The sequence below is a fragment of the Microtus pennsylvanicus genome, chromosome 1 (genome assembly GCF_037038515.1).
Source record: "Microtus pennsylvanicus isolate mMicPen1 chromosome 1, mMicPen1.hap1, whole genome shotgun sequence".
In the NCBI taxonomy this organism is placed as follows: domain Eukaryota; kingdom Metazoa; phylum Chordata; class Mammalia; order Rodentia; family Cricetidae; genus Microtus; species Microtus pennsylvanicus.
This window is the reverse complement of record NC_134579.1, coordinates 72,528,480-72,553,436: the sequence shown is the minus strand read 5'-3', so window position 1 is coordinate 72,553,436 and position 24,957 is coordinate 72,528,480. Positions and strand designations below refer to the sequence as shown.

Below are 24,957 nucleotides of genomic sequence, written 5' to 3'. Positions count from 1 at the left end.
GGGTTTGTCCAATGGTACCAGATCTCTCTCCTCTGTGACGGATCACTGGACAGATGTCTGGTGTGAGCAAACCCCCATGCCTATTCCTTGCTGCCCATATCTGTGAGGGTACCAGGAAGACATTAAGGATCTCATAGAACAAAGCTAGTGACCCAGAATCCAGAGGAAGAAAGCCGCCAGTAAGACAGCTCAGCTGATAACAATACACAAACCTGATGATCTGAGTTCAATCCTCAGATCCCACGGTAGAAGGAGAGAACCAGCTCCTCACAGTTATGCTCTGGCCTCCATACATGCAATGTGGAACATACATAAACATATGCACACACACACACACACACACACACACACACACACACACACACCATGTATGCCTCTCACAATAATAATTAAATTTTAAAAAGAAATCACTGTAACTAGACATTTAGGTTGTTTCCCAGATTTGCTATTTTAAACAGCGCTCACTGTACTATTATAACATTAAGCAGCTCCCTGTGTGCATTGGGAAACATCCCTGTGTCTGTGAATGCTGACTGAGGGCGTGTGAAGCCAGGAGGGTGACTCACACTAGTAGTTCCAGGACTCAGGAGGCTGAAGCAGGAGGATTGCTGTGAGGATGAGACTAGCCCCAGCTACAAAGTAAGACCCGATCTCAAACAAACAGACACACAATAACAAAAGTGTGTAGGGCTAGGGATGTGGCTGAGCAGGAGGGTGCTTGCCTAACAGGCACAAGACACCAGAGTCGACCCACAAAGTTACAAATTTATAATCCAAGAGTGTATTTTAAAGTTTGGCGCATTTTACTCCAAACATGTTTCGATGTGTTTGACACAAATCTGTTCTTCTTCTTAGGCCAGACCTGTTACGATCTGAAGGTATCCCCAGTGCAGAAGCAGTTCCCACTGCATCCCCTCTGTCTGGAAGTCCCAAAATGTCCTCATCAAGCAGCAAGAGCCGATACCGGAGCAAACCACGTCACCGCCGAGGGAATAGTAGAGGCAGCCACAGTGACTTTGCGGCAATCTTGAAAAGCCAGCCGACCCAGGAAAATGCATCCCACCCCACCTACCTACATCACGCTCAGGCTCCGTGTCCTCCTCTCCATCAGCATAGCCCCCTCCAGCAGCAATACCAGCAACCCCCTTCTGACCTGCCTCAGAGCCACCACCCCAGACTCAATATACATGGGCAGGACATTGCAACCTGTGCCAATAACCTGAGGTATTTCGGCCCAGCAGCAGCCCTGCGGAGTCCACTCAGCAACCATGCTCAAAGACAGATGCCGGGCTCCAGCCCGGACCTCATCTCCACAGCCATGGCGGCAGACTGCTGGAGGGGTCCTGAACTTGAGCAAGCTGGGCCCTGGGGCTGCTGTCAGACCGAAGCCTACGATCCCTGTCTCCAGTGCAGACCAGAGCATGCTGGGTCTTTAGATGGTCCCACCACTGAGCCAGTGGGAAGCGGCCCAGACTGTTCCAGTTCACCAGCACACAATCCTCTTTCGGGAAACGCCCAAGAATCCGAGAGAATGGAGGCCAATGGATTCAATGGCTGTCAATCTGGTATTTCTCATCAGTTCACACCCCCAATACTACCTCAAAAGACACGGCCCCTTCAGAAGGTAAGGGATGACAAGAGTAGACTGTCCCTGCCATCAAATGCCATCATCCATGTGGTGCACATTATAAAACTGGGCATTAAAAGGCGTGCTTTGGGAAAGGGTGGGACACCAAAAGTGGTGTTTCTTTCACTTCAAAGGCTCCTCCCTCAACAGTGCTCCAGTGGTGGGCCAGGGAGTGGATTTGGGGGGTTATTGAATGGGGAGACTGGGATAACCATATACTAAAGATGTCACAATGTTTGCAAGCTATTGTCCTAGATCTCCAGTCTTGAGGGATGTCCCAAGGAAGTTTAGGAGTGGAGATTCCTGGTGCATGATTGCAAACATGGTCTTAGAGAAGGCACATAGTGACTGTTTGCCAGCATTCTGTTTGGCTACACAGCCTTTTAAAACTGGTGCTTCTTAATCCCCTGGGCACCAATGCTCTTTACAATGTAACATCAACAGCCATCTTGACTCAGCTAGCTCTGAATCCCGAAACCTGTTTGTCTCCTCCACTGGCTGCCTAGCAGTCCTTCATGATGTTGGAGATCTAAGCTTGGGAGTCACCAGTTCAAAGCCAGGGCCGTCCCCTTAGCACCTCTGTGAATCTGCCACTGTCTGTGCAGAGGGCCCAATAGTGGACTCTGCCAGGCTGGCTGACTTGAAGACTCCTTGAATTAGTAAGTAGGAAGCATCTAGAATGGTGCCTGGAATGCAGCCTGCTTTAAATGTTAGCTTGCTTCGCTAAGGACTCTACCGGGTTATTGTGAACATGGTAAACGTTTAATCCTAGATGTTACTTCAGCTCATCATAACTGTTGAGGGGAGGAGGGGTGTAAGATGAGTTTGTTCAACTGGATACTTCTTGGGAAAGGAGCTAAGGCTGGGCACTATCTGCTGTCTCAGAACTGTGTTCCTTCCTCCAGGTGTGCCACTGCTGGCTGAGCAGAGGTCCACGTGTGCTTTCACGTGGCAACCTGGATGTGAGCTAATCCATTCTGCACCCTCCCCAGTCCCTGTAGCCAGTAACATAGAGTCCGCCATGGGCAGAAACATGGAGTGCATGCATCTAAATGGACAGGATGGCTGGTTGCCTAGTTGGTTGATCTGGTTTGATTTGGTTTGCTTGGTGTGTGGGACAGAGTCTTGCTGTGTAGTTCAAGCTTGTCTCAAACTCAGAATTCTCCTGTCTCAGCCTCTTACGTGCTAGGTTTATAGACATGCACTACCGTAGCCTTGGTTTGTTTGGTGGCAGATGACCTTTGCCCCCAGCCATCTCACCAGCCTGCCTTTTACCCACGGTTCTGTAGTCATCTCAGTGACCAATTTTAAAGCATTTTCATCAAGCCCCAAAGAAACCCACACCTTTTCTGATCCACTCCATGTCACACCTTTGAACCGCCCTGCTGTCTTTCGGTGCCATCTCTAGCTCTGCAGACCCCAGAGCGTGCAGCACCCTCAGCCTCATTAGAACCGCACACCCCGTAGCAGCTCAGCTTCCCTTTCCCCAGATGAAATTAAATCTGTTTGAGGTAAGAGAGATGGGGAGAAGGAAGATTCCACAGTCAATAAAGGTCGTTTCCCCTTGTCCTCCTCAGAGTGGAGATGACTCCTCGGAAGAAGAAGGGGAGGTGGACAGTGAAGTGGAGTTTCCTCGAAGACAGAGGTAAAGCCCCCACAAGCCTATGACCGTGTTCAGTGTCATGGGGAAGCTCCCGAGTGTGCCATGCGGGCTCAGCCAGAGGCCTGTCTGCAGCCACTTTACAGGGCATGTGAAGTAAACACTGACTTCTTCCCATGATGTCTGACGGTTGCCCTGCACAGCAGGTCACAGGTCATTGGATTCACTTCCAGAGAACTTCACAGTGAGGAGCATGAACACAGATCCACTGTCACTCTCCAGAGCACAGGGTCCGGTTTGGGAGAGGGGAGGGGTGGCACGTGTTTGTGGTGACTCATGGTTCCTAGTGGACCTCCTTTGCTAATCTCTTCACGCTGTTGTAGCCAAATATCACAGACTAGGAAGTTTATGGAACAACACGTATTTCTCCCAGTTGTAGAAGCTGGGCAGTCCAAGATGGCAGTGACAATGATTCCGTTCCTAGTCACAGCTTTCTTCCTAGCTTGCAGACAGCCACCTTCTTCCAGTGTCCTCACATATGAGAGAAGGATAAAATAGAGAATGTGGTGGGGGCGCAGTTCAGCTCATGGCTCCTCTCTACTTCTGTAAACGTTGCCTTTTAGTCTTCCTCTGGGGTGGTAGATAACAGGACCCCGTCAAGGCGAGAAAGCTAGCCACCCCTTTTCTGTTTAAGTCTGCGTGTTTTCCCCGCCTCCAGGGCCCACCGCTGTATTCGCAGCTGCCAGTCATACTCAACCTTTAGCTCCGAGAACTTCTCTGTGTCCGACGGAGAGGAAGGGAACACTAGCGACCACTCAAACAGCCCCGACGAGTCCGCTGACAGACGGGAGGACCGCCTGGCTGAGAAACTAGATGACCTGCTGTCCCAGACGCCGGAGGCGCCCATCGAGATCTCCTCCCACTCAGATGGGCTGTCTGACAAGGAGTGTGCGGTCCGGCGCGTGAAGACACAGATGTCCCTGGGCAAGCTGTGCACCGAGGAGCGTGGCTACGAGGTGGGCGCCTCTCCCTCCTCCTCACGCCACTGCGCCGTTCTCGTGGTCCTCTGGGGTTTAGAGTAGCATCCTAGTATGCTTTCTGTTGCTGTGATAGGCATTATGGCCAAAAAGAACCTGGGGAAGAAAGGGTTGATTTCAGATTACAGTTCACAGTCCATCACGGAGAGAAACCGAGGAGGCACCGAAGTTGAGCAGGGGCCTGAGGCAGGAGCTGACACAGCCACCGTAGAAGACAGCTGCTGCTGCTGACTTGTTCCCATGGCTGCCTCAGCTTGGTACAACCCAAGCCCACCTGCCCAGGGAGTGGTTCCACCCACAGTGGGCTGGGTCCTCCCACATCAATTGCTAATCAAGAAAGCGACACCCAGACTTGCCTACAGGCCAGTCAGAAGAAAGCGTTTTCTCAAGTGAGGTTTCCTCTCCTCAGATGACCCCAGCTTGAACAACTAAGTAGGTTCAAGCCTCGGGGTCTTTATAATTTCCAATCAGTAGATAAAAGATGCACCGCCTCCATGATGTAGACACAGGCGTGTAGCTGCGGGGCTCTCTGAATAAGGACAGTGGCTCACAAGTGAGCCAGAAACATGAAATGTTCGAAAACCCCCACCCCCTGCTCACCCCATCTCCCAATCCTGTTAGGGGACTGGGCGTCCCTCCCTCCGTGCCCTCGCTCTCCTCTGGAGAGCCAGGGGAGTGTGTTATTTATAGGTGTAAACCCTGGATTCAGACTCCCTAGACAGACGCAAAGCCCAGCCATTCTACCTACCATGTAACCTTGGGCAATTTGCTTAGCCTTAATGAAGGTAAGTGTCCTTAGCTATAAAATGTGTGTGTTATCTATCAAATCTATGAGAAATGGCCAGTTTCCGTAGGTGAGTAGACTGGACTAGCAGATGTAAAGGACTTAGAGTAAGTGGTACCCGAGGCCCTGGAATGCTATGGAAACAGAATGTGAGTCAGCATCGCCAACTCTACATAGCTCTTTTCTCCATCAGCTCTCCCCGCCCCCGCATCTGTCTTTGTCAGCTCCTATAACACGGGAAGTGTTCGACTCACCTTCAGTGAGGGTGGCAGAGGGAGGTAAGGGCTGCCAGGGGAAAGCGTGCAGCATGCCCTCACTGAGGGTGGTAGGAGAGAATTAAGATCTCTTGTCTAAACTCTGCAGAACCCTGTGCAGTTTGGAGACTCGGACTGTGACTCTTCAGAGGGGGAGTGTTCGGATGCCACTGTTAGGACCAGCAAGAACTACAGCTCTGCCACTTGGTGACAAGGGCTCTCCGTCAGAAGACGCTGGCATCGCAAATCCTCTCCAGCCCTAGACTCCTCCCACCTGCGTTCGTCCAGGAGGAGTGGCCCCATCCCAGAAACAAGCCACACTGACAGGAACATGAGATCAGTCAAATCTCTGGGAAAATACCCAAATGAAGTTGCATCTCACTGAGCATTTCAATCAAGAATGGCAGGGATCTCTTGTACTGAATACTCCAGCTACTGTAACATTGATATTTATTTTTGTTGAACATTTTAACACTTTGTATTGTAAAGAGTGAACTATATATGATAACAGATACAATAATTTCTTTACAAAAAAAAGGAAAGGAAAGAGGGTCTTTAGGAGCAACATTGGAGTTTGTGGGGCTGGGAGGTGTCACTGTCGCTTGAACACGGGACCAGGTCTTTTGTCCATACTTGAAGAGTTGCAATGAGACATACTGAACATTTACAATACAAGCCAAAAGAACGCAGCCATGTTAAGTTCAACGGCTTGTCTGTGCGAGGGATGGAAATGAGCTAGAAGCTGAGGGATCCGATAGCCCCAAAGCCTCGGAGCGCACGCGCTTCCTCTGAGAGGGAAAAGCAAACAGAACTGGAACCGCACATGTGGAAATGACTTCACTTCTTAAACACTAAGCAAAATCTGGCAGTAAAGGTTACAGTATCATCAAGTCTTGCCCTTAGCAACAGCTTTTGCCTTTAAAGGCTGCCACCCTCACCACCTCCACCAGCATGGTCTTTCAAACTCGGGTGCCATTTCTTCTTCCTTTCCTTCCACCTGTTGGCACTTCTTCCAGGAAGGGGAAAGGGTCTTGAGTGGGAAAGGAGGACACTGAGTGGCATTAGGAAAATCTACCTGTAAAACATACCATTCTTCTTCAGGATGGCCACGTTCAGCGATACAAGCAAGATGGCGCAACCTTTCTCGGGACCCAGGTTGTCTATCTCCTGGAATCATATTGATTCACACGGATGGCAGCTAAGATGTGTGTGTCCAGTGTCCAGTCCCAAACCATCTTTATTTTTGTTCTCGATCTTACTCTAGCTTGGAATCTTTGGTGGCTGTCAGTGTAGCATACAAGGCAAACTAAGCAGGTTGCATGAAGGTGGCCTGTCTCACCACGTTTTGTTCAATGCTTCTTGTAAAATGCGGTCGTTTTCATTCTGAACCACTGCAGTTTTGTTTAGGTAGGTTAGGAACCTTGTAGAAGGAGCAGGTGATGCTAAGCAGGAATTAGGATTACTTTACTATCTCAAAAGCATGTGATTCTTCCTGTGTCCAGAGTCCTGCCTGGGCTATGAAAAGTACTCCAGGTAATTTGTGGAGTCTTGGCTTGCAGCAGGAAAGGTCTCGCAGCCTGCGGAGGGCTGGATTACAGGTGGGCCCCACCATGCCTGGCTTAAAGATGTCTTATCTAGAATTCGTATACGTGTGCATTGGCCCGACTCCTGTCTCCAATGCAGGCTTCTGCCAAATCTGAACTTGCTAGATTCTGACATTTCATCCTGTAAGGATGTTAGGTTTTAAGACATTCCAACCCCAATGGAAACGGTGCCCCTGGCCGGGGGTCACTGACTGCATCAGCCAAAACTGAAAAGCAGGAGGGGACTTAGAGCCGGCCTTCTGTTTGACCTCTCCTTTGTTTACACTTTATGTTGAGACACTGATTTTAAATTTTAGTGTCTATAATTTTTAGCTCATAGGAAGGATGAAGGAAAATGTTTAACTTGGAAAGCAGTATTGTTTTGTTAAATTATTCCATTTTGTATGAACTGTAGCAGGACTACACAGGAGAGCTTAAGTTATGACATTCTTATCCTTGTTGTTTTACCTTATGTTGTCATAATTTTCTGTTGACCAGAAGGTGTGGCTTATTGTGTAGCACAATGACTGTTTCTTGCAAACCATGGATTATTATGGGCTTCTGTGGGCCTAGTGAGGGTCTGGGGATGGAGCTGTCTGTGGGATGCCTGGCATTCCTCAGTGTACTCCCTGGTGGTTTCCCTGGCTTCCTGGATGTAGCAGCTGCTCTGAGGGGGTGTGTTCTGCCCCGAAAAACATTGGGTACACTGTGATGATTTTGTTTTTAACTGATTGTAAAATCTCCTGAATGGGCAGATGACCAAGTTGATGAACAAATCGTTCAAAAGTCCCAAAAGTTATAAACTTTCTCCTCCAATGTCTTAGAAATAAAATCATGGCACTGAAGTAGAGGCAAAAAGAGATTTAATGCTCTTACAGCAAGACAAAGCATTTCTGCGGAGGCTCGTGAGGCAATTTCAAGAGTGTACAGCAAAGCAAGTCATCGCCTTCCCACTGAGCCCCACAAATTGGGAAGAGCAGAAAGACTAGAACAAAGGGAAGTACGTAATGCCAGTCACGATCTGCTTCTGGAATAGACAAGAGTTCTAGGAGGTGGAGGCATTTGGGGGGTCACAGGGCTGGGAATGACATCAGAGGCACTATTCCCTCATCCTCCAGCATCAGGTCCCTTATTCCTTGGAACAGAGACTTTTTATGTCCAACACAAAGCAGAACCAGCTGTTTACACAAAGGCCAACTTCTGTCTGGCACCTTTCAGTGTTGGTCCTCCCCGGAAACGCACCTGCTACATCAGTCTTCATTCTGAATTCCCGTCCTCTCTGTCCATCACACTAAGGCCACTTTTATCTGGCTTAACTATCATAGGCTTACTAGGGGTGTGTGTGGACTCCAGTCATTCGCTGTGCCATCAAGATAGGAGTAAAACCCGTCCTTTTGAATAGAATTACTGTTCTAAGCAAGGTTAAAAGGGAAAATAGACTTCCCCCCACCTTACCCCCAGAGCCTGCCCTGAAGCAGGAAACTGGAGTGTGTTTCCTTGAGAACCTTGTAGTCAGCAGAACTCTGAGTGGAGAGCTCAGGGAACATAAGAGCCAGCTCTTCAGTGCCCTTAGCTGCCGCCATGTGTTGGTGCTTTGAGAAGCCTTGCCAGGCCCATCTCAAGCTTCGTCACTGGGTGCAGGATGAACACCTTCATTCTTTGGCCATCTGGTTTGGACTGACTACCAAGGGGAGTTTCAGTTTTGCATTGCAGTCAAGCACTGGATTTCCTCTCTTCTTCTAAGATCATGTCGCTGAATAAAAATCCCACTTAAAATTGCTTAGCACAAGAACGGAGATGCCTGTGTCCACTTTGAAACATACCTCACCTGAGAGCTAGCTGTAGGACTCTGGGAGAGCCTGTGCAGGGCAATGACGTGGTGTTGTAAGGTGTCTTGAGTAGCCTGATTGAAGACTGAGTATTTTAAGCCATTAGATCCACCAAATTCATCCTAGAATTGAGGTCATTTTGAGTAGGTGCTGTGTGGTACTTACTCGGGGCCCCACTGTGCTCTGCTGTCCCCAACCTACTCTAGGCGATGGGGGCAGTGACTTTGGAGTTCATGTCACTAACTCAGGGTTGTCAGTGTCCCCACAAGGTATCACTGACGTCTTCTCAGTGGGAACATGTTCCTATTGATTCGGTGGTTTACTGTTTTTTCTCATGCCCTTATATCTCAAATGTTCCTATTTTTTTTATTCCTTGAGAATGTGATAGATGTATACAATGAAATATGATCACACTCACCCCTTTCCCCCTCCATAGCCCACTCAAAACATCCTCCTCCCAACTTGATGGTTTTGTTTGGGGGTGGGGGTTAGGTTGTTGTTTTGGTAACTCTCCCAGTCTAGTAGGGCCACCCATGAGTGTATGTATATGGGGACACCCACTGCAGGGCATGGGAAGTTAAGTGAACCACTTCCGCGGACAAAGGATGATCCTCCTTCCTCCAGTAGCTGTCAGCTGCCAGGAGCTCCTCAATAGGGTGGGGCCTGGAGATCGCCTGCCCACTCAAGTTCTCTTAAAGGAAGAAAATTCTTGCTGGGTCTGCTGGCATATACCTTTAATCCTAGCTCTGGGAGAGGCAGAAACAGGTAGAGTTTTATGATTTCAAGGCCAGCCTTATCTACATTCAAGGTAGTAAGAGTGACTTAATGAGACCCTGTCTCAAAACACACACACACACACACACACACACACACAACTGCCCTGCTTCACATATACCATGTTTATTTTCTCCAGAAACCAAAACACTGCCCTATGCCACCATGGACCACCTCCACACTAAGCCCCATGGCAGCACCTTTTACTGAGCACTGTATTGCTCCCTGCTGAGCCTTGCTACAGCCTCAGAACCACTCACAGCAGCATCTGAAGCATCCGTCAGTACTTGTTGGAATTTATGTGCAAAGTGTTTATTAACCCAGCTCCCAGCTCTGAGCTCACAACCATTCCCTAAAGATGATTCTAGACCCTCAGTTCCTGATGGACAAGTCTAGGACCACGCCAGTAGTCTCCTTATGGGTTCCCTAGGCCGACAGGGGCATGTCATGACAAAGGGCCACCTGCCTTCATTCTTCCCCTTTGGACTGCACCAATCACATCTCTACCCACACTGAGCTGTACTGGACGAGCACACCCTTCCCTGTCTGGGAACTGAAGTGTGCAGTCTGTTACCTGCTTCCTCCCAAAATGCTGTGAAACTTTGTCAAGACTTCTCTTCAACTGTCAGTGTGGTCCAGCCTTCCCAGGCAGCAAGGTTTTTCTTTGCTGGTGCCATAGAACAAATGTCCCAATACGCTTACCTCCCTCCAGACTGTCCCATTGGGTGTGTTTGTTTGCTTATCTGCATGGCTTACTTGGCACTGCAGATGCCCCTTCAAACAAGAATGGACTGAACGAGGCTGCTGAATGGAGGACCCAGTGGAACCCAGAACGTTTCTCAGGGAAAGAGCTGGGTGAGGCTTTTGTAAATGCCACATGCATGGCAAAGGTGTGCCAGCAGGATTTCAGGTGCCACATCCTCAGCAGATGGCAAGGCCACTGTCAGAAAACTTCCAGCACAATCACAGCCCTGCTCCCCAGGGCTCCTGCACAGCAGTGGAGGTCACTGGTATCCAGCCAGTGACCACAGTCCTCCCACGGCTACAAGCTAGAGACCCAGCCACATGTGCAGGCTATTAGGAAAAGGTATCTTGACCACATCATCCAGGGCTCTTCACCTTTAGAACCCCACTTCACAGCGGATGAGGAAGTCTTTTGAGTCTTTTTTATTAATGTATGTATGTCTGCCCCCACCCCACCCTCTCTTTTTCTCTATGATTATTTATTACAATAATTTGAGCTCCTGTTGATTCAGGACAAATGAATTTCTTTCAAGTATTAAAGTCTCAAAATGAACTCCCTTGTCTCCTTGAAGCTCACAGGTCTCCAGCTCCACGTCATTTTCAGATACGGGCTCTGGCTTTGTACCGAACAGCAATGGGAACAAGAATGATTATGAAAACAAACCAATGCATGAAATTAAACAAAAAGTCTACCTGGTGTGTTCTGGTCCTGTCTTTTCCTAAAGGTGCTGTTGGCGTCCTACAAGCTGCCCTGCCAGGTTTTCAGGGAAAAGGCAAGCCGGGTTCTGCAGCCAGGACTCTTAATTTCAGGGACAAGCACTAAAGTTGCGGTTTCCATTTTGTCTGAGATTTCCCATAAAGGCTTAGACAGGCAGTCTGGTTCTTCCTGAGCCATCTGCTGCCATTCCTGCAGCTGTCCTGTTACCAATGACATCACTCTTAAAGAAGCCAAGAGAGGCAAATGGGAAGCTGGCATGATTTGGTCAGAGGCCTGCTGGGAATAGGGAGCTAAACCAGTCTTTTGAATTATATTTTTTTAGTCAATTCTAGTCCCTTTCGTAAAGGCAGTTTTGAGTCAGCAACATGCAGAGACAAGCTCTTAAGTTCTGTCTTCACTGCAGAATGTTTATGTCCATGGATTAGGGAAATCCCTTCCCCTGTGAGCTCAAGCCTGATAAGGCACACTTGTGCGGAACCCCGCTGGGGCCACACAGGCAAAGGGGGGAGAAAACCCCCGTCTTCTCTCCCTCTCTACTCCAAAATGCTCTGGAATCACCGGCTTCAAGTGTAGCCTCTTTCCTGTCATCCCCTCAATTGAAAGGCTTCTTTTACACATTTCTTTTTTTAATGAAAGCCTTAAAAACGCCACGACATGGAAATCCACTCTCACTGTGGAACCCGAGTGCGCACATCAGGCCTCGACTGAAGCCTTGGCAAGACTCCTGGCTGAGCCCAGACCTGAGACAAACACACCAGCCCAGCCTGTGATGCCTGAGAGCAGCAGTGCTGGCAAGTCCTTGTCGTGAGTTGTCCCCATGAGGTCCAAGCTCACAGAGCTATCAGCCCAGGGCCACAGCTGGAAGACACAATGACAGCTGTGAATGACGACCAGACAGGCAAGCACTCACACCGCTCTTCCCTGTTTGTATTAAAAAGTACAAATTCCTCAGCTGTTCTTGCAAAGGCAAAACAAAACAAAGAATCACAGTGTGTTTACTGGCTGACAGCCTCCTGTACTGACGCCACTCTCCCAGCAGGAGGCAATAGAAGGGATTCCCAGGCGGAAAATACACAACCAGCCATTTGATTCAGAGGAAGCATGGCAGGGCCTTGGGATGAGGTTTCATTTCCTCAGAACACATTCAGAACATGCAAAGCTGGCTCCATTCATATTTAATCATGTTTGAATCAGCTTAACTCTGAAGACATACAACCACAAGGAGCTTAGACATAGAAACATCAGTGTGTGAACGGGGATATTACAGGAATCATTGCACTCGAGCTGTGTGTAAGTCTTAGGCAGTTCGCCATGGGTCCCTTGGCCTATGGAGAGGTAGATCATCAGCAAAAAGGTAGAGAAGACACTCTTCAGGAGACTAACAGGCTAGAGTTCTGTCTGATACAAACATCCACAGAGACTTAACAGGTGTACCTGTTACACAGCCTGTCCAAAAGGCCACCAGCATCTTCTCCCAAGACATCTCAGGGACTGGCAAGAGGCAAGCCCAACAGACTGAGTCCCTATTATTGGACAGAACCAAAACAAAATTTTCTAGAAAGCAGTCCATTTCACAGAACCATGCTAAATGGGACTGGACCCTCAAGCAGAGCGCCCTTCTGATAGGCCTCTGCACACACTAGAACGCCGTTCACATCACCTTCCTGAGGGTGATTAAAACACAGTGAGGACAGTAGAGGACCGTGCCCATCACACAGACCAGCAGCAGAGTCCAGGGCGGTGGTAAACATGGCACCTGTGTCACGCGTCCTTCCTGCCACCGAGGTGACGAGTACTCCTTGGGTCACTCAGGGCCAGGTGCTTTTGGCTGAATTTCTTGATGAGGGTTCCAGGAACCAAAGCAACCAGGGCTATGGCCAGCAGCTTCAGGACAGTTTCCCAGGAGAAAAGAGCATCCAGGGAAGTGAGGGTGGACAGGATGGAGCCTGTCTGCACGCAGATAAAATTGTATGGAATCAAACCTGGAAAAAAGCAAAGTGGAGACGGTCCGTTAATGGGGCAAGATGGTGGGAACAGCGCTAGATGCCGGCCAGGGATTCAGAACAGCGACTCAGTCTCCAACTCTTAACCCCCTAAATGTTCTACCTCCTTCCTTTTCTCCCCACGCTTCCTATACACATCCAACAAAAGGCCTTAAAATGGGCCACACAAATATATGTGTGTGTGTATATATGTATGTGTGTATATACACATTTCCATAAGGAAAATTTATTACCCATACATAAAAAAATACTAAGTTAGGGAGTGAGCTGAGAGATGCTGGAGTCTGTGCCCCTGCTGAAGGTGGGACCCAAGAGCCGAACCAGAGAAATAGACCAGCAACATGAAATTTTCAGTGTGCATTAAAGACTTTCAATACCCAACAAACAAAACAACTTTCTTCAAAGTACAACTTTGTTCTGTACTCTAATAATTCAGCTGGCTTCTGGACTCCATAGTCTGCCTGGCAGCCGGGCAGCAGGTGGCATAAAAATTCCTTAGAATCAGGCACGGTGGCACATAATTGCAGGAATTAGGAGGCGGAGGCAGGAGAATAGCAGCAAATTCAAGATCAGCCTGGACTACGTGCTGAGACTTTGTCTCAAAACCAAAACCAACTACCAAGAACCCTGTGATGTGTAAGAGAAAAAGGAAAACGCTAGGTCAGGCATAAGGGAGCACACCTTCGGCGCCAGCACTCAGGAGGGAGGCGGAGGGATCTCTGTGTGTTTTAAGACTTCCTGGTCTACAGAGCAAGTTGAGAGCCAGCCAGAGCTCCATCGCGAGACCCTGTCTCAAAAGGAAATGGTAAGCCAAGTGTAGTGGATGCCTGCAGTCCCAGCGCTTGGAAGACTGACAGACAGACAAACCTGAAAGTTTGAGGTCTGCCTTGGCTGCCATCACACAGCAACATCACAAACAAATAATAAGACAAAATGCATTCTTGGCTCCACCTCAGAGACGCTAGTTCTGCTCTGCATTAAAACCCAGGAGCCCGCATTTTAGAGGCCTCCCCCCCCCCCGACACTCCTGAGTTTCTGATTGGCTAGGACCCTGATAACCCATTCCTCTACTTCAGGGAAGAAGTACGTGAAAGATAATGATCAGACCGTTCAATGTCACACAGCCTGGCCCTCAAGAAGGAACTCTGTCTCCAGAGTCTTTCCAAGCTGGTGTCACTTTGGTGATGACAGCTTTTAGCCCCCATTAGCTGAGACGCTGAGATGCTCGGCGAGATGCTACAAGAGCTGGCTGCGGTCAGCCTCCTTCCGTCTCTCTCAGACAGTCCTATTAATAGCAGCTGCACATTTGTTAACTTGGATACAAACCCCTGAATGTCATTCCCCACACTCTAAGAAAGGTCTGAGCATCTCTGCCCCTGGCTTAAGGAGGGCGGTGGCTTACCGTGAGAAGGTAATGCTCACAGATGGGTGGGTTGTGGTCACTTTAACTTAGCAGCAAAGGTGACCTGAAGCCCACACTTCAAGAAACACTGCTCCTAACCCAGCTCTGAGCCAGCTAAGTGATTTCCTGCGTGGAAATATGGTCATACTGTTCTCAGAAGACAGATAGAAGCCTCTCTGATGCCAGCCCTCCCTAAAACCCCTTAGTCAAAGGGGGCCCTTTAGCCTGCTAGCACTTCTCGAAGCCAAGTCATGCAGTTTACAGAGACGGTCCTGTTCAATCCCAGGGCCCAGCATGTGCTGAGCACATAAGAAGCACCGAATTTAGCCACGGAATGAACAACCCTTAGTTGTTATAAAAGCATTGTATGGGTTTCATGTTCAAGCCAGAGGAGGTTTGAATCAGAGAAGGCTGTGTCAGGGGCAGGCTTGGAGATGCTGCTGGTGGGCAAGCATATGGGCAGGTGGCAAGTGACAGAGGGCAGGGCCTCCACCAGCACCCCACCTCCATCTTACCGATAAGCACGGAGAAGAAAAACTGCACGATGGGGATGTTCAGGATCGGGGCCGACAGGTTCAAGAACCAGTTTGGTGTCATGGGGAAGAGTCTGAGGAACAGCAGGAAAAAGAACAGGCCGTTTCTGTTCTCCTCCACCTGCAGAGAGAGCCACAGTCAGGAGCAGAAGGGCTCTCCAGCTAGCTCTGAAGCTGAATGGCTCCTTCCCAGCTCCTCCCACATCCCCATCCTGAAAACACAGCTACCAGCTGGACAGGAAATCCCAGCACTCAGGAACTCGGGAGGCTTAAACAGGAGGACTCCCACAAGGTTGAAGCTAGCCTGAGTTACGCATGAGACCTTGTAGCAATAAAAACAAAAACTGGGGGGCTAGAGAGATAGCCTTAGTGGTTAAGAGCACTGGCTGTTCTTACAAAAGACCAGGGTTCAATTCCCAGCACCCACATGGCAGCTCACAACTGTCTGTAACTCCAGTTCTGGCATCAGCACACAGACATACACGCAGACAAAACCCCAATGTACATAAAAAAATAAATAAATTTTTAAAAACTTAAAAGTATTTTTTTTAATTAAAAAAAAGAACAAAAACAAAAACTGGGCTGGGGAGATAGTGCAGACAGTAAACTGTGTGACCTGTCAGCATAAGGATCCACATTTGATCACCAGTATCCATGTCAAATAAAAATAAGCCTGGGGCCGTGGCACCAGCCTGGGATGCCAGTGCTGGAAGCAGAGACAGGAGGATCCACGAGGTTTGCTGCCCAACCAGTCTCATCAAATCAGTGAGCTCCAGGCTCAGTGAAAGACTGTCCTGTCACATGCACTCACACATACACAAGCACACGCACACACACACACACACCAACACACATACACGCACGAAGTTAACTAAGTAGCTGAGAATCAGAGGGGTCAGACACTCAACTCAAAGCTAGAAAGCAAGTAAGGACCAGAATGGAACTGGGATTTGATCACAGGTCTCTGCTTCCGAAAGACATCAAATGAACTCTCCCCAGCTCCCAGGTAGGGTGAAGGAGCACTGTGGGAAACCCCTGCTTCTCGGTCCTCTCAGACCGTGAGCTGATGCTCAGGGACTAGCACTGAGGTGTGTCCCCATCTTACCTTCCTCTGCAGCAGGGCCACTTTATCGGGAAAGTAGGAGATGACCAACTGTTTGCCAAAAATGCTGGAAAGCAGGTAGCAGCATGTGGCACCCACCGATGTCAGCACACAGCACAGCAAAAGTCCCAGCCATGGCCCAAACAAGGCACCAGCCAAAACATTCTGCAAAGAAAGCAAGACCTCGGCCATGAGAACATCTAGCCGCTGTCAGTGGCCTGTCCTGTAGCCAGTGGCCTGCCTGTAGCTAGTGGACTATCCTGGAGCCAGTGAACTATCCTGGAGCCAGTGGCTTTTCCTGTCCTGGAGCCAGTGGCCTGTCCTGGAGCCGGTGGACTATCCTGGAGCCTGTGGCCTGTCCTGTCCTGCAGTCAGTGGCCTGTCCTGGAACCTTTGGCTTATCCTGGAGCCAGTGGCCTGTCCTGGAACCTTTGGCTTATCCTGGAGCCAGTGTACTATCCTGGAGTTGGTGGCCTGGCCTGGCCTGCAGCCAGTGACCTATCCTGTCCTGGAGCCAGTGGCCTGTCCTGGAGCCAGTGGCCTGTCCTGAAGCCAGTGGCCTGTCCTGGAGCCAGTGGCCTGTCCTGAAGTCAGTGGCCTGTCCTGGAGCCTGTGGCCTGTCCTGGAGCCAGTGGCCTATCCTGGAGCCTGTGGCCTGTCCTGGAGCCTGTGGCCTGTCCTGGAGCCTGTGGCCTGTCCTGGAGCCTGTGGCCTGTCCTGGAGCCTGTGCATTGGCTCCCTCACTTTCAGAGATTTTCACAGCCAAAACCCAAGGCCCATTTTGGCAAATGGAAACATAGAATATAAGCCTCACCTTAGGCTCCTCACCTGTACAAGGACAAGGCCGAGACCTCAGTGGACATTGGCAAGTTGAAAAGGAGACTAGGTACAGACATTACCTGACTGCGACAAGGGGTACAGTTACCCCATAGTCACTGGGGCACCAAAAAAGAGAAGTGAAGCTCACAGGCTATTACTACTATTGTGCAGACCGCAAATGGACCTTCGGCAATCTGAGTAGATGCCTTCTTGGCTTTTCACCTGATTAGTAAGCTCTCGCTGCACTTCTGTGTTGGCCACAGTCCTAACTGACCCGTAAAGCCTTAGCTTCACAAATATGGAAACGTTAATCAATACTTCTAAGTGCAGTTTGGCTGGTGAATATCGCCCTGCCTCATAGCACGGGATCTGGGAGAAAGCACATGGGGAAAGCCAAGTGTGCCGGCGCAAGCCTGTGACCCCAGCACTTGGGAGGCTGAGACAGGAGGACTGTTTTGATTTCAAGGCCAGCCTGGGCTAGCATATGAGTTCCAGAGCAGTCTGCGCTACAGAGTGAGGCCTCGTCTCAAAGCATGAGCTGGACAGACGGCTCATTGACTGACAGTGCTGCCTGCTAATGTGGGAGACCAGTGTTCGGGTCCCAGCACCCACGATGGATGGCTGGCAACTGTGTAACACCAGCTCTAATGCCCCCTTCTGACCTCCACAGGCACCTATACATATATGTACAGACACACACGTACACATAAACCAATCTTTTAAAAAGTATGAGCGAGTGAGTAAATGAACCAGTGAACTAAGGTAAGCAAACAGGCAAGAGGGGACCTCGGCGGTGAGGCTGTGGCTGCAATATATACTTGGCATACATACGTATGCGTAAATATGTCCTAAGTAGTCCTCAATAGACCTCTGTCTTGTGCTACCCCCATCCTACGGGGAGAAACAGTCACACAACCAAGATCACACTAGGCAGTATTAAAATGCACCCCCAATTTCGGGTACACAGCCCTTACTAGTTCAGGCTCTATAGCACCCAATAGCAGCTAGATCTTTCTTTGTCCTGAAGCAGGATCAGCTCAAGGGGGAAGTCAGTCCCAGGTCGGCTCTGACCTCCACTGTCCAGCTCCCCCCTCTCTCAGACATGTTTGCTTTTCTTCCCGTTTCCACACCCGCCCCCCCAATCTGCTTGGGTAGATCTAAGCTGGATTGGGAGTAGGAAAAGGTGCTGAGAGGAGAGGTGGAGCAAGACAATGGGAACCTTGGAGCATCACTAAGTGCTGAGTGCCCACTTGTGCCAGCCTCCCCAGCTCATGTTTCATTTCGTCCCGCCCCACAACCAAAGGGGGACCTGGGGGAGCGGCCACATTTTACAGAAGAGGAAGCCGGTTGGAAAGAAGGCAAGACACTGACCAGGAAACTGGAGCCAGGGATGGCAAAGCCCTGTTTGTAGAGGTAGGCACTGCAGAAGAGCAGGAACACATAGGCCTGGTGCTCCTTCCGGTACTCTCTAAGGACCTCGGAGAGCTCCCGCAGCTCCGCTAGATCTGAGGGGAACCACAGTGACCTAGGGATTGGAAAATCAGATGGAAACATGGGTTCCAGAGAAGCCTCGTGCCTAAGAAAGTTATTCGATGTGTATTTTTCTAGAGTTATAAACATGTAATCTGGCCATCTGGGAATACATACAAAGAAGAACTCGAGATGACAGGTGACCCAGTATAACTCAACACAGGCCGATAGGAGAGCCCTGGCATGGGAGCAAGAGACCCGAACGGGCATCCCCATTCTGCTGTGTTCCAGTTGTGTGACCTTGTAGTGTCCATGGGTCTCACGTTCCTCGCCTAAAAAGAGTCTGGTGCTGGATAACCGCTGAATTCCCTCTTTACGTACTCAGGGGGTGTAAGATGGAATCCCGCAGCCTCCCCCACCCTGAGCATGGCCTCATCACTGATCTGGGTTCTAGTCTCTTTGATCTAGTCCAAAGAGGCAGGTATATGCATTTCCAGGCAAGTGCTGGGCATCCTAAATTGCCTGCCTTTCAAGGAGACCCCTCCCCAGCACGCCCAGAACTATTTAGACACCGTGTTGACCCAGATGTACTAGGCAAAAACAAGTTTCAATTTTATCTATCTCACATCATAAATACAGCTTTCTTGATAATACGGCAGGCTCACAGCCAATCCTTTCCACGAGCCTCTCTTTTCACCCCTCTCTAGGCCTGGAACATTGTGGCTCCGGTCCAAGGGTCACAGGACAAAGACTACCCTGCCTCTGCCATCTCAACACTCCAGCAGAGATAAACTGTAAGCAACCCCTCCTAAGTTCTCCCGAGTACCTCTGACATTCACAAGAAAGCTCTTTCAGTTCCAGTAAAAGACAATGGTTACTGAAAACAGTTGTCCTGCAACTCAAATTAAGCTTCTTGATAATGCGGCAACGCGCCAGGCATATTTCATGCACTTTGTAAGTAGTATGCAGCAATCGGGCAACCCGCCCCTTGAGTCTGCTGCCGCCTCCCGACGCCTCCTGACTCGCTCGGCTGACATGGGGAGCAGTCAGGCAGGAAGAGGCCAGACCGGATCACAGCCTCATAACCCCAAGTCCGGGCTGCGCCTCTCAAGATTGGCTGGTGTGGTAAATTGGGTTGAGGAAGAAGAGCCAAGGTGGCCGAGGTGGCTGGGGCTGGCAGGTGACCTTGCGTGCGGAGAAGCGCCAAGGTCGCCCCGCGCATCACTGGCAACCCTCCGACCTCTGCCCCACTCACCGGCCCGCGCCCTCGCACTCACCGGCTGCCTTGGGGCTCCTCGGCCGACGCCAGCCTCGGCCCCACGGGCAGCTGCGTGGACAGCAGGTACAACGCGAAGGTGCAGCAGCCGAATACCAGGAGCAGGCCGAGCAGCGCGCGCATACCGCGGCCGGGCCGGAGAGCGCGCTCCCCGCGTGGCAGCGCCGATCCCTTTCCCGAGAGCCGACTGGGCGGGCGGAGCGTGTTCGCCGACGGACGGGGTGTGGTCTTACGTGAAGCCCCGCCCTGCACCGCTACAGGCCCCGCCCCCTCCAAACGTGTGCTGGTCTGTTCTCTCCCTGCCTTCTCCGCTCTGAGCTCCTACTGCGCAGCGCTGGGAGTGTTAGGGGTGAGTAGTGAGCCTGCCACCGTCAGCTTGCAGCATGGTGGTCAAACAGCCTGGTCCATAGTCTGTCACACAAAGCGATTGTAGCCAACAAACGTGGAACTGGCGCTGATGGTGACCACCACAGAAATAAACAGACTTGCCTTCTGTTCGGTGCCTAATGGGTGTTCACTATCCCCACTCCTCATAAACAGATTTCAGTATGTGTCTTAACGGACGAAAAAAATCTCAGCATTAAAACTCTTGTCTTGGAGCTAGCAGGTACAAACCTGTAACACACATCTAAGTCTTAAAAAGAGTCTGTAATGCTGGACATGGTGGTCATGTGATTGATCCCAGCATTTAAGGACCCGGAGTTCAGTCATCTCTATATACTAAGCAAGGTCCAGAAAAGGGGCAGGGTAGGAGGTAATGAGAATGGCATCTCCCAAAAGAAAACCCAGATTCAGATATCCAAAACTAGTGTGGTCCTCACACTGTGTGAATTCTGAACGATGTGAGGTTTGAGTTTACTCTCTAGGATGAGTGAGCAGAAGAAGGAGCAAGTGAGCTGGCCCTAAGCAAGCCAACCTTCAGGGAAGCCCGGGGCTTGTGAGAAATGGATGAGAATTGACAACTTGGGGAGTAGATCGGCTGGGGAAATGGTGCTTCGATAAATTACAGGTAGCAAGGTAAGCCTGGAAGCATTTAATAAGAGTGATTCCACTAGCCAGACATGGCGGTGCACATCTGCAATCCCAGGACTTGGGAAGCTGAGGCAGGATGGAGACTTTGAGGGCAGCCTGGGGTTACAATGAGAACCTGTCTTCAAAAACAGGGAGGGGGAAGGGGAAAGATTCCATTCTCATCTGAGAATTCTACCTGTAGGAGTAAGTTAACCCTGAGTTAACAGCAAGCACCCTGGTGGGAAAACAAACAACAACAAAAAAGAGGAGGAAGGACCACAGCAGTGGGAACAGGACCAGAGGGACAGTGCATGGTGCACACTGGAGGCTTGAAATGACAGCCCATATGACTAACAAACCGGGGGAGGACTTCAAAGGCTCAAAGGCCACAAAGCACTTCAGAGCACCTCTTGGTGTCAAATAGGGAACCTGTGTCAAAATGCAAGAGTACAAAATCCTTGCAACTGGACGTGCAAGAACTGAATCCACAAATATTCTTGGCCTTGGTTTTTTTTTTCATTTTTAAATTTTTCATTTTACATACCAACTACACTTCAGTATCCCTCCCCTTCTCCCACTCCCTCTCACGGCCCCCCCCCCAACCGAACTCCCCAGCTACTCCTCAAAGTGGGTAGGTTTCCCATGGGGAGTCAACAAGGGTCTGGCATATCAAGGTGAGGCAGGCTCAAGTCCCTCCACCCTGTATCGAGGTTTAGCAAGGTACCCCTCCATTGGAAATGGGCTCCCAAATGTCAGTTCATGCACTGGGGATTAATTCTGGTCCCATTGCCAGTGACCCCACAGACTGCTAAGCTGCACAGCCGTCGCCCACATTCAGAGGACTTAGTTCGGTCCTATACAGGTTCCCCAGTTATCACGCCAGAGTCCCTGAGCTCCCACTAGCTCGGGTCAGCTGTCTCTGTGGGTTTCCCTATCATGATCCTGACCCCTTTGCTCATATAATCCCTCCTCCCTCTCTTCGACTGCATTCTGGGAGCTCGGCTCAGTGCTTAACTGTGGATCTCGGCATCTGCTTCCATCAGTTGCTGGATGAAGGTTCTATGATGACAATTAGAGTGTCTATCAATCCGTCTACTGGAAAAGGCCAGTTCAGGTACCCTCTCCACTATTGCTAGGAGTCTTAGCTGGGGTCATCCTTGTGGATTCCTGGGAGTTTCCCTAGCACTAGGTTTCTCCCTAACCCCATCATGGCTCCCTCTATCAAGGTATCTCTTTCCTTCCTCTCCCTCTCTGTCCCTCCCCCAATTCAACCATTCCATTCCCCCATGTTCTCCTCTCCCTCCCCTTTACCCTCCTTCCTCTACCCTGTCCCCACATTCCAAATTTACTCAGGAAATTTTATTTATTTCTCCTTTCCAGGGGCATCCTATGCATATCTCTCTTAGGGTCCTCCTTGTTACTTAGCTTCTTGGGGGTTGTAGATTGTGGCCTGGTTTTCCTTTTCTTTACATCTAATATCTAATTATGAGTAAGTACACACCATGTTTGTATGTCTGGGTATGGGTTTCCTCACCCAGGATGCTTTTTTTTTATAGTTCCTGCATTTTTGGCCTTGTTTTGGTATCAAAGGACTGCCAGCATCCCAAAGACCCATAATTTCAGGACTGGTAGGTTACTTATGACACTTTCAAAAATGGGATATTAAAACACTTCCTAAAAGAAAGAGACAGTTCTGCATATCCTGAGCTGATATAGTGTGGTGGTTTGAATGAGAACGGCCCCGTAGATGCAGTAGCTAAGACACAGGTACCAGATAGCTAGACTAACAGTCAAACAAGTTGCGGGGTTAAGAATACACTATGATAGGCTGGAGAAATGGCTCAGTGGTTAAGAGCACTGACTGCTCTTCCAGAGGACACGGGTTCAATTCCCAGCACCCACACGGCAGCTTACAACTATCTGAAAATCCAGTTCCAGGGGATAAGACACCTTCACACCAATGCACATAAAAGAAAGATAAATAAATCATAAAAACATTAAAAAAAAGCGAGAAGCAGCCCCACTGCACACCACAAAAAAAAAAAACTCTGAGAGCCAAGCGGTGGTGGTACACACCTTTAATCCCAGCACTTGGGAGGCAGAGGCAGGTGGATCTCTGTGTATTCAAGGCTAGCCTGGTATACAAGAGCTAGTTCCAGGACAGGCTCTAAAGCTATAGAGAAACCCGGTCTCGAAAAACCTAATATAAAGGGGGTATACTTTATCTTTTCAAGATACTGAAGTAAGGCAAGGCATAGTTGAGAGCCTGATGCAAGTGGCTTACAAGTTCAAGGCCAGCCTGGGACAAAACATAGTGAGACCCTGTCTTTTCTATTGCTGTGAAGAGATACTATGACTAAGGCAACTTATACAATCATTTAATTGGGGGCTTGCTTACATTGTGAGCAGGTCAGCCCATGATCATCACAGCGGGAAACAAAGACAGGAAGAGCCTGGGATCCCCCAGTGCTCCTAGAGCTAAGTCGCTCAGTGACCCGAGGACCTCTCTGCAGTTTTTACTTCCTAAATGCTGCTAGCTACCTCGCGAGAGCCCACGTGCATCAGTGGAAGAAGGAAGTGTTCAAAGAGCTGGAAGAGGCGATGTGTGCTGTGACCAGAAATGAGGTCTGAGCTGACGCCGTGAAGAGGGGACACAAGGACAAGGAGCTGAGTGGTGAGTGGCAGAGACCTGGAGGAGCCAAGAGTGCACACAAATTCAATTGTGTCACTCATCTGGGATACAGAGACAAAGATGAAGGAGGAAAGGAAGACAGGCAATGGCTCCCACTCCTCGGTGCTAGTATAGTCCCAGCACCAGGGAGGCTGAGGTAAGAAGATCCCAAGTTCAAGACCAGCCTGAGCATCATAGTGAAACCCTGATGCAGGAAAGCAATGTGTCCAGGGAGGAAAAAGGTTTGGGAAAGAATTGCCACCCCTCTGGGTCCCTTCACCTGCCATCACCATTACCTGAAAGCCATTGAAACTTGTCTCCACTCCACAACAAACTTCCTTTCTTACCCATTCATTCACCCACCCACCCGTTCATCCCACAGCAGCCTCCCAGGGTCTACATCAGCTCAGTGTTGTGCTAAAAGTCCCAAGAGTTTGTGATTTGGCAGAAATTCCCATTCTTGACATTTGTACAGTTATTTCGGCCCTCTGGAGAAAAGGGAAAGAGGACAAAAAGTGGCCATGCTAATATAGGACCAATAAAAACTTCTGAAATCAAAGGCCCTCACCACGTCCACTGTCCACATCTGGGTGTGGCCAGGTGCCACTCCTGTGAGTGACAGTGCACCCAGCCTTCCTCCACCCAGAGTGCAGCCATGTCTTCTTACACAGAGTGGACTCTCGCTATGTAGGGAAGCCTGGAAGATGTGGAGGACGGTGGCGGCTGTCCTTGGTTGTCAACTCGACACCATCTGGAATTAACTAAAACCCAAATGGCTGGGCACACCAGGGATGAATTTTCTTTCTCGATTCAGTCATCTGAAGTGAGAAGACCCACTCTGAATCTGGCTCTTTGAGTTGAGAAGACCCACCTTTCATCTGGGCCACACCTTCTGCTCAGTCGGTATAAAGAACACGGAAGAAGGAAACTTGCTTCCTTTACGTGTTTGTTCTCAATGGCAAATCCGTTTCATTCCCTGGCATTGCAGTCTACTTTTTCGGCATTATGTCATATACAGAAGACCAGCTGAGACATCCAGCCCTGTGGACTGAACTACTGGGACTCTAAGACTCTCTGTTGGTAGACAGCCATTGCTGGAATAACTGGTCCATGGTCTATAAGGCATTCTAATAAATTAATAAATCCCCTTCATATATAACTATACACACACACACACACACACACACACACACACACACACACTAAGAACCTGACTGATAAAGGTACCATGATGTTAACTGTCGGAATGACAGAAGTTAGAGTTACCTGAGTAATGTACCTCTGGGCATGACTTTGGGGAGATGATTCCATTACTGAGTGGGGAGACCCGTCCACTGTAGGTGGCACCATTCCCTAGTCAGGGGATCTGGACTGTATAAGAGCTGAGAAACTGGTCCAAGGAGACGGCTCAGCTTGCCTCTAAGCCTGATGACCAGATTCCGGGAACCCACACACTGGAAGGAGCGAACTTACTCCCACGAATTGTCTTCTGCCCACCACACTTGTGCTGTGAGATGTATACATGTGTGTACACATAAACACACAACACAAACTAATAAAGTGCAGTCATTTCTTAAATGCAGCAAGACGTGGAGCTGAACACTGGCAAGCCTGCCTTCATCACCCTGGTTCCTGACTGGCTGAGATGGCCAGCTGCCTCTAAACTCCTTTACCTTGACCTCCCAGGTATGATAAGCTGCACCCCTGGACTGTGGGCAAA

At 49.6% G+C, this 24,957-nt stretch overlaps 2 protein-coding genes across 4 annotated transcripts in view; one reads left to right on the top strand and one right to left on the bottom strand.

The window, feature by feature from the left end:
- The window catches only part of Map3k13 (mitogen-activated protein kinase kinase kinase 13), a 142,842-nt gene extending 135,244 nt beyond the window's left edge, over positions 1-7,598 (top strand). For all 3 annotated transcript variants that reach the window (XM_075968080.1, XM_075968087.1, XM_075968072.1), the window contains exons 11-14: positions 856-1,624; positions 3,205-3,272; positions 3,946-4,243; positions 5,412-7,598. In XM_075968080.1, coding sequence (XP_075824195.1) covers positions 856-1,624; positions 3,205-3,272; positions 3,946-4,243; positions 5,412-5,513 — 1,237 coding nt within the window. In that variant the 3' untranslated portion in view covers positions 5,514-7,598. The remainder of the gene's footprint in view (positions 1-855; positions 1,625-3,204; positions 3,273-3,945; positions 4,244-5,411) is intronic.
- A 133-nt stretch (positions 7,599-7,731) lies between these two features.
- On the bottom strand, positions 7,732-19,758 carry Tmem41a (transmembrane protein 41A). The gene is made up of 5 exons (XM_075968093.1): positions 19,557-19,758; positions 18,181-18,334; positions 15,994-16,155; positions 14,871-15,009; positions 7,732-12,932 (listed from the first exon to the last, which is right to left on the bottom strand). The coding sequence occupies exons 1-5, from the start codon at positions 19,676-19,678 to the stop codon at positions 12,712-12,714; spliced, it is 798 nt and encodes a 265-aa protein (XP_075824208.1). The 5' UTR covers positions 19,679-19,758; the 3' UTR covers positions 7,732-12,711.
- Between the last annotated feature and the right edge of the window lie 5,199 nt (positions 19,759-24,957).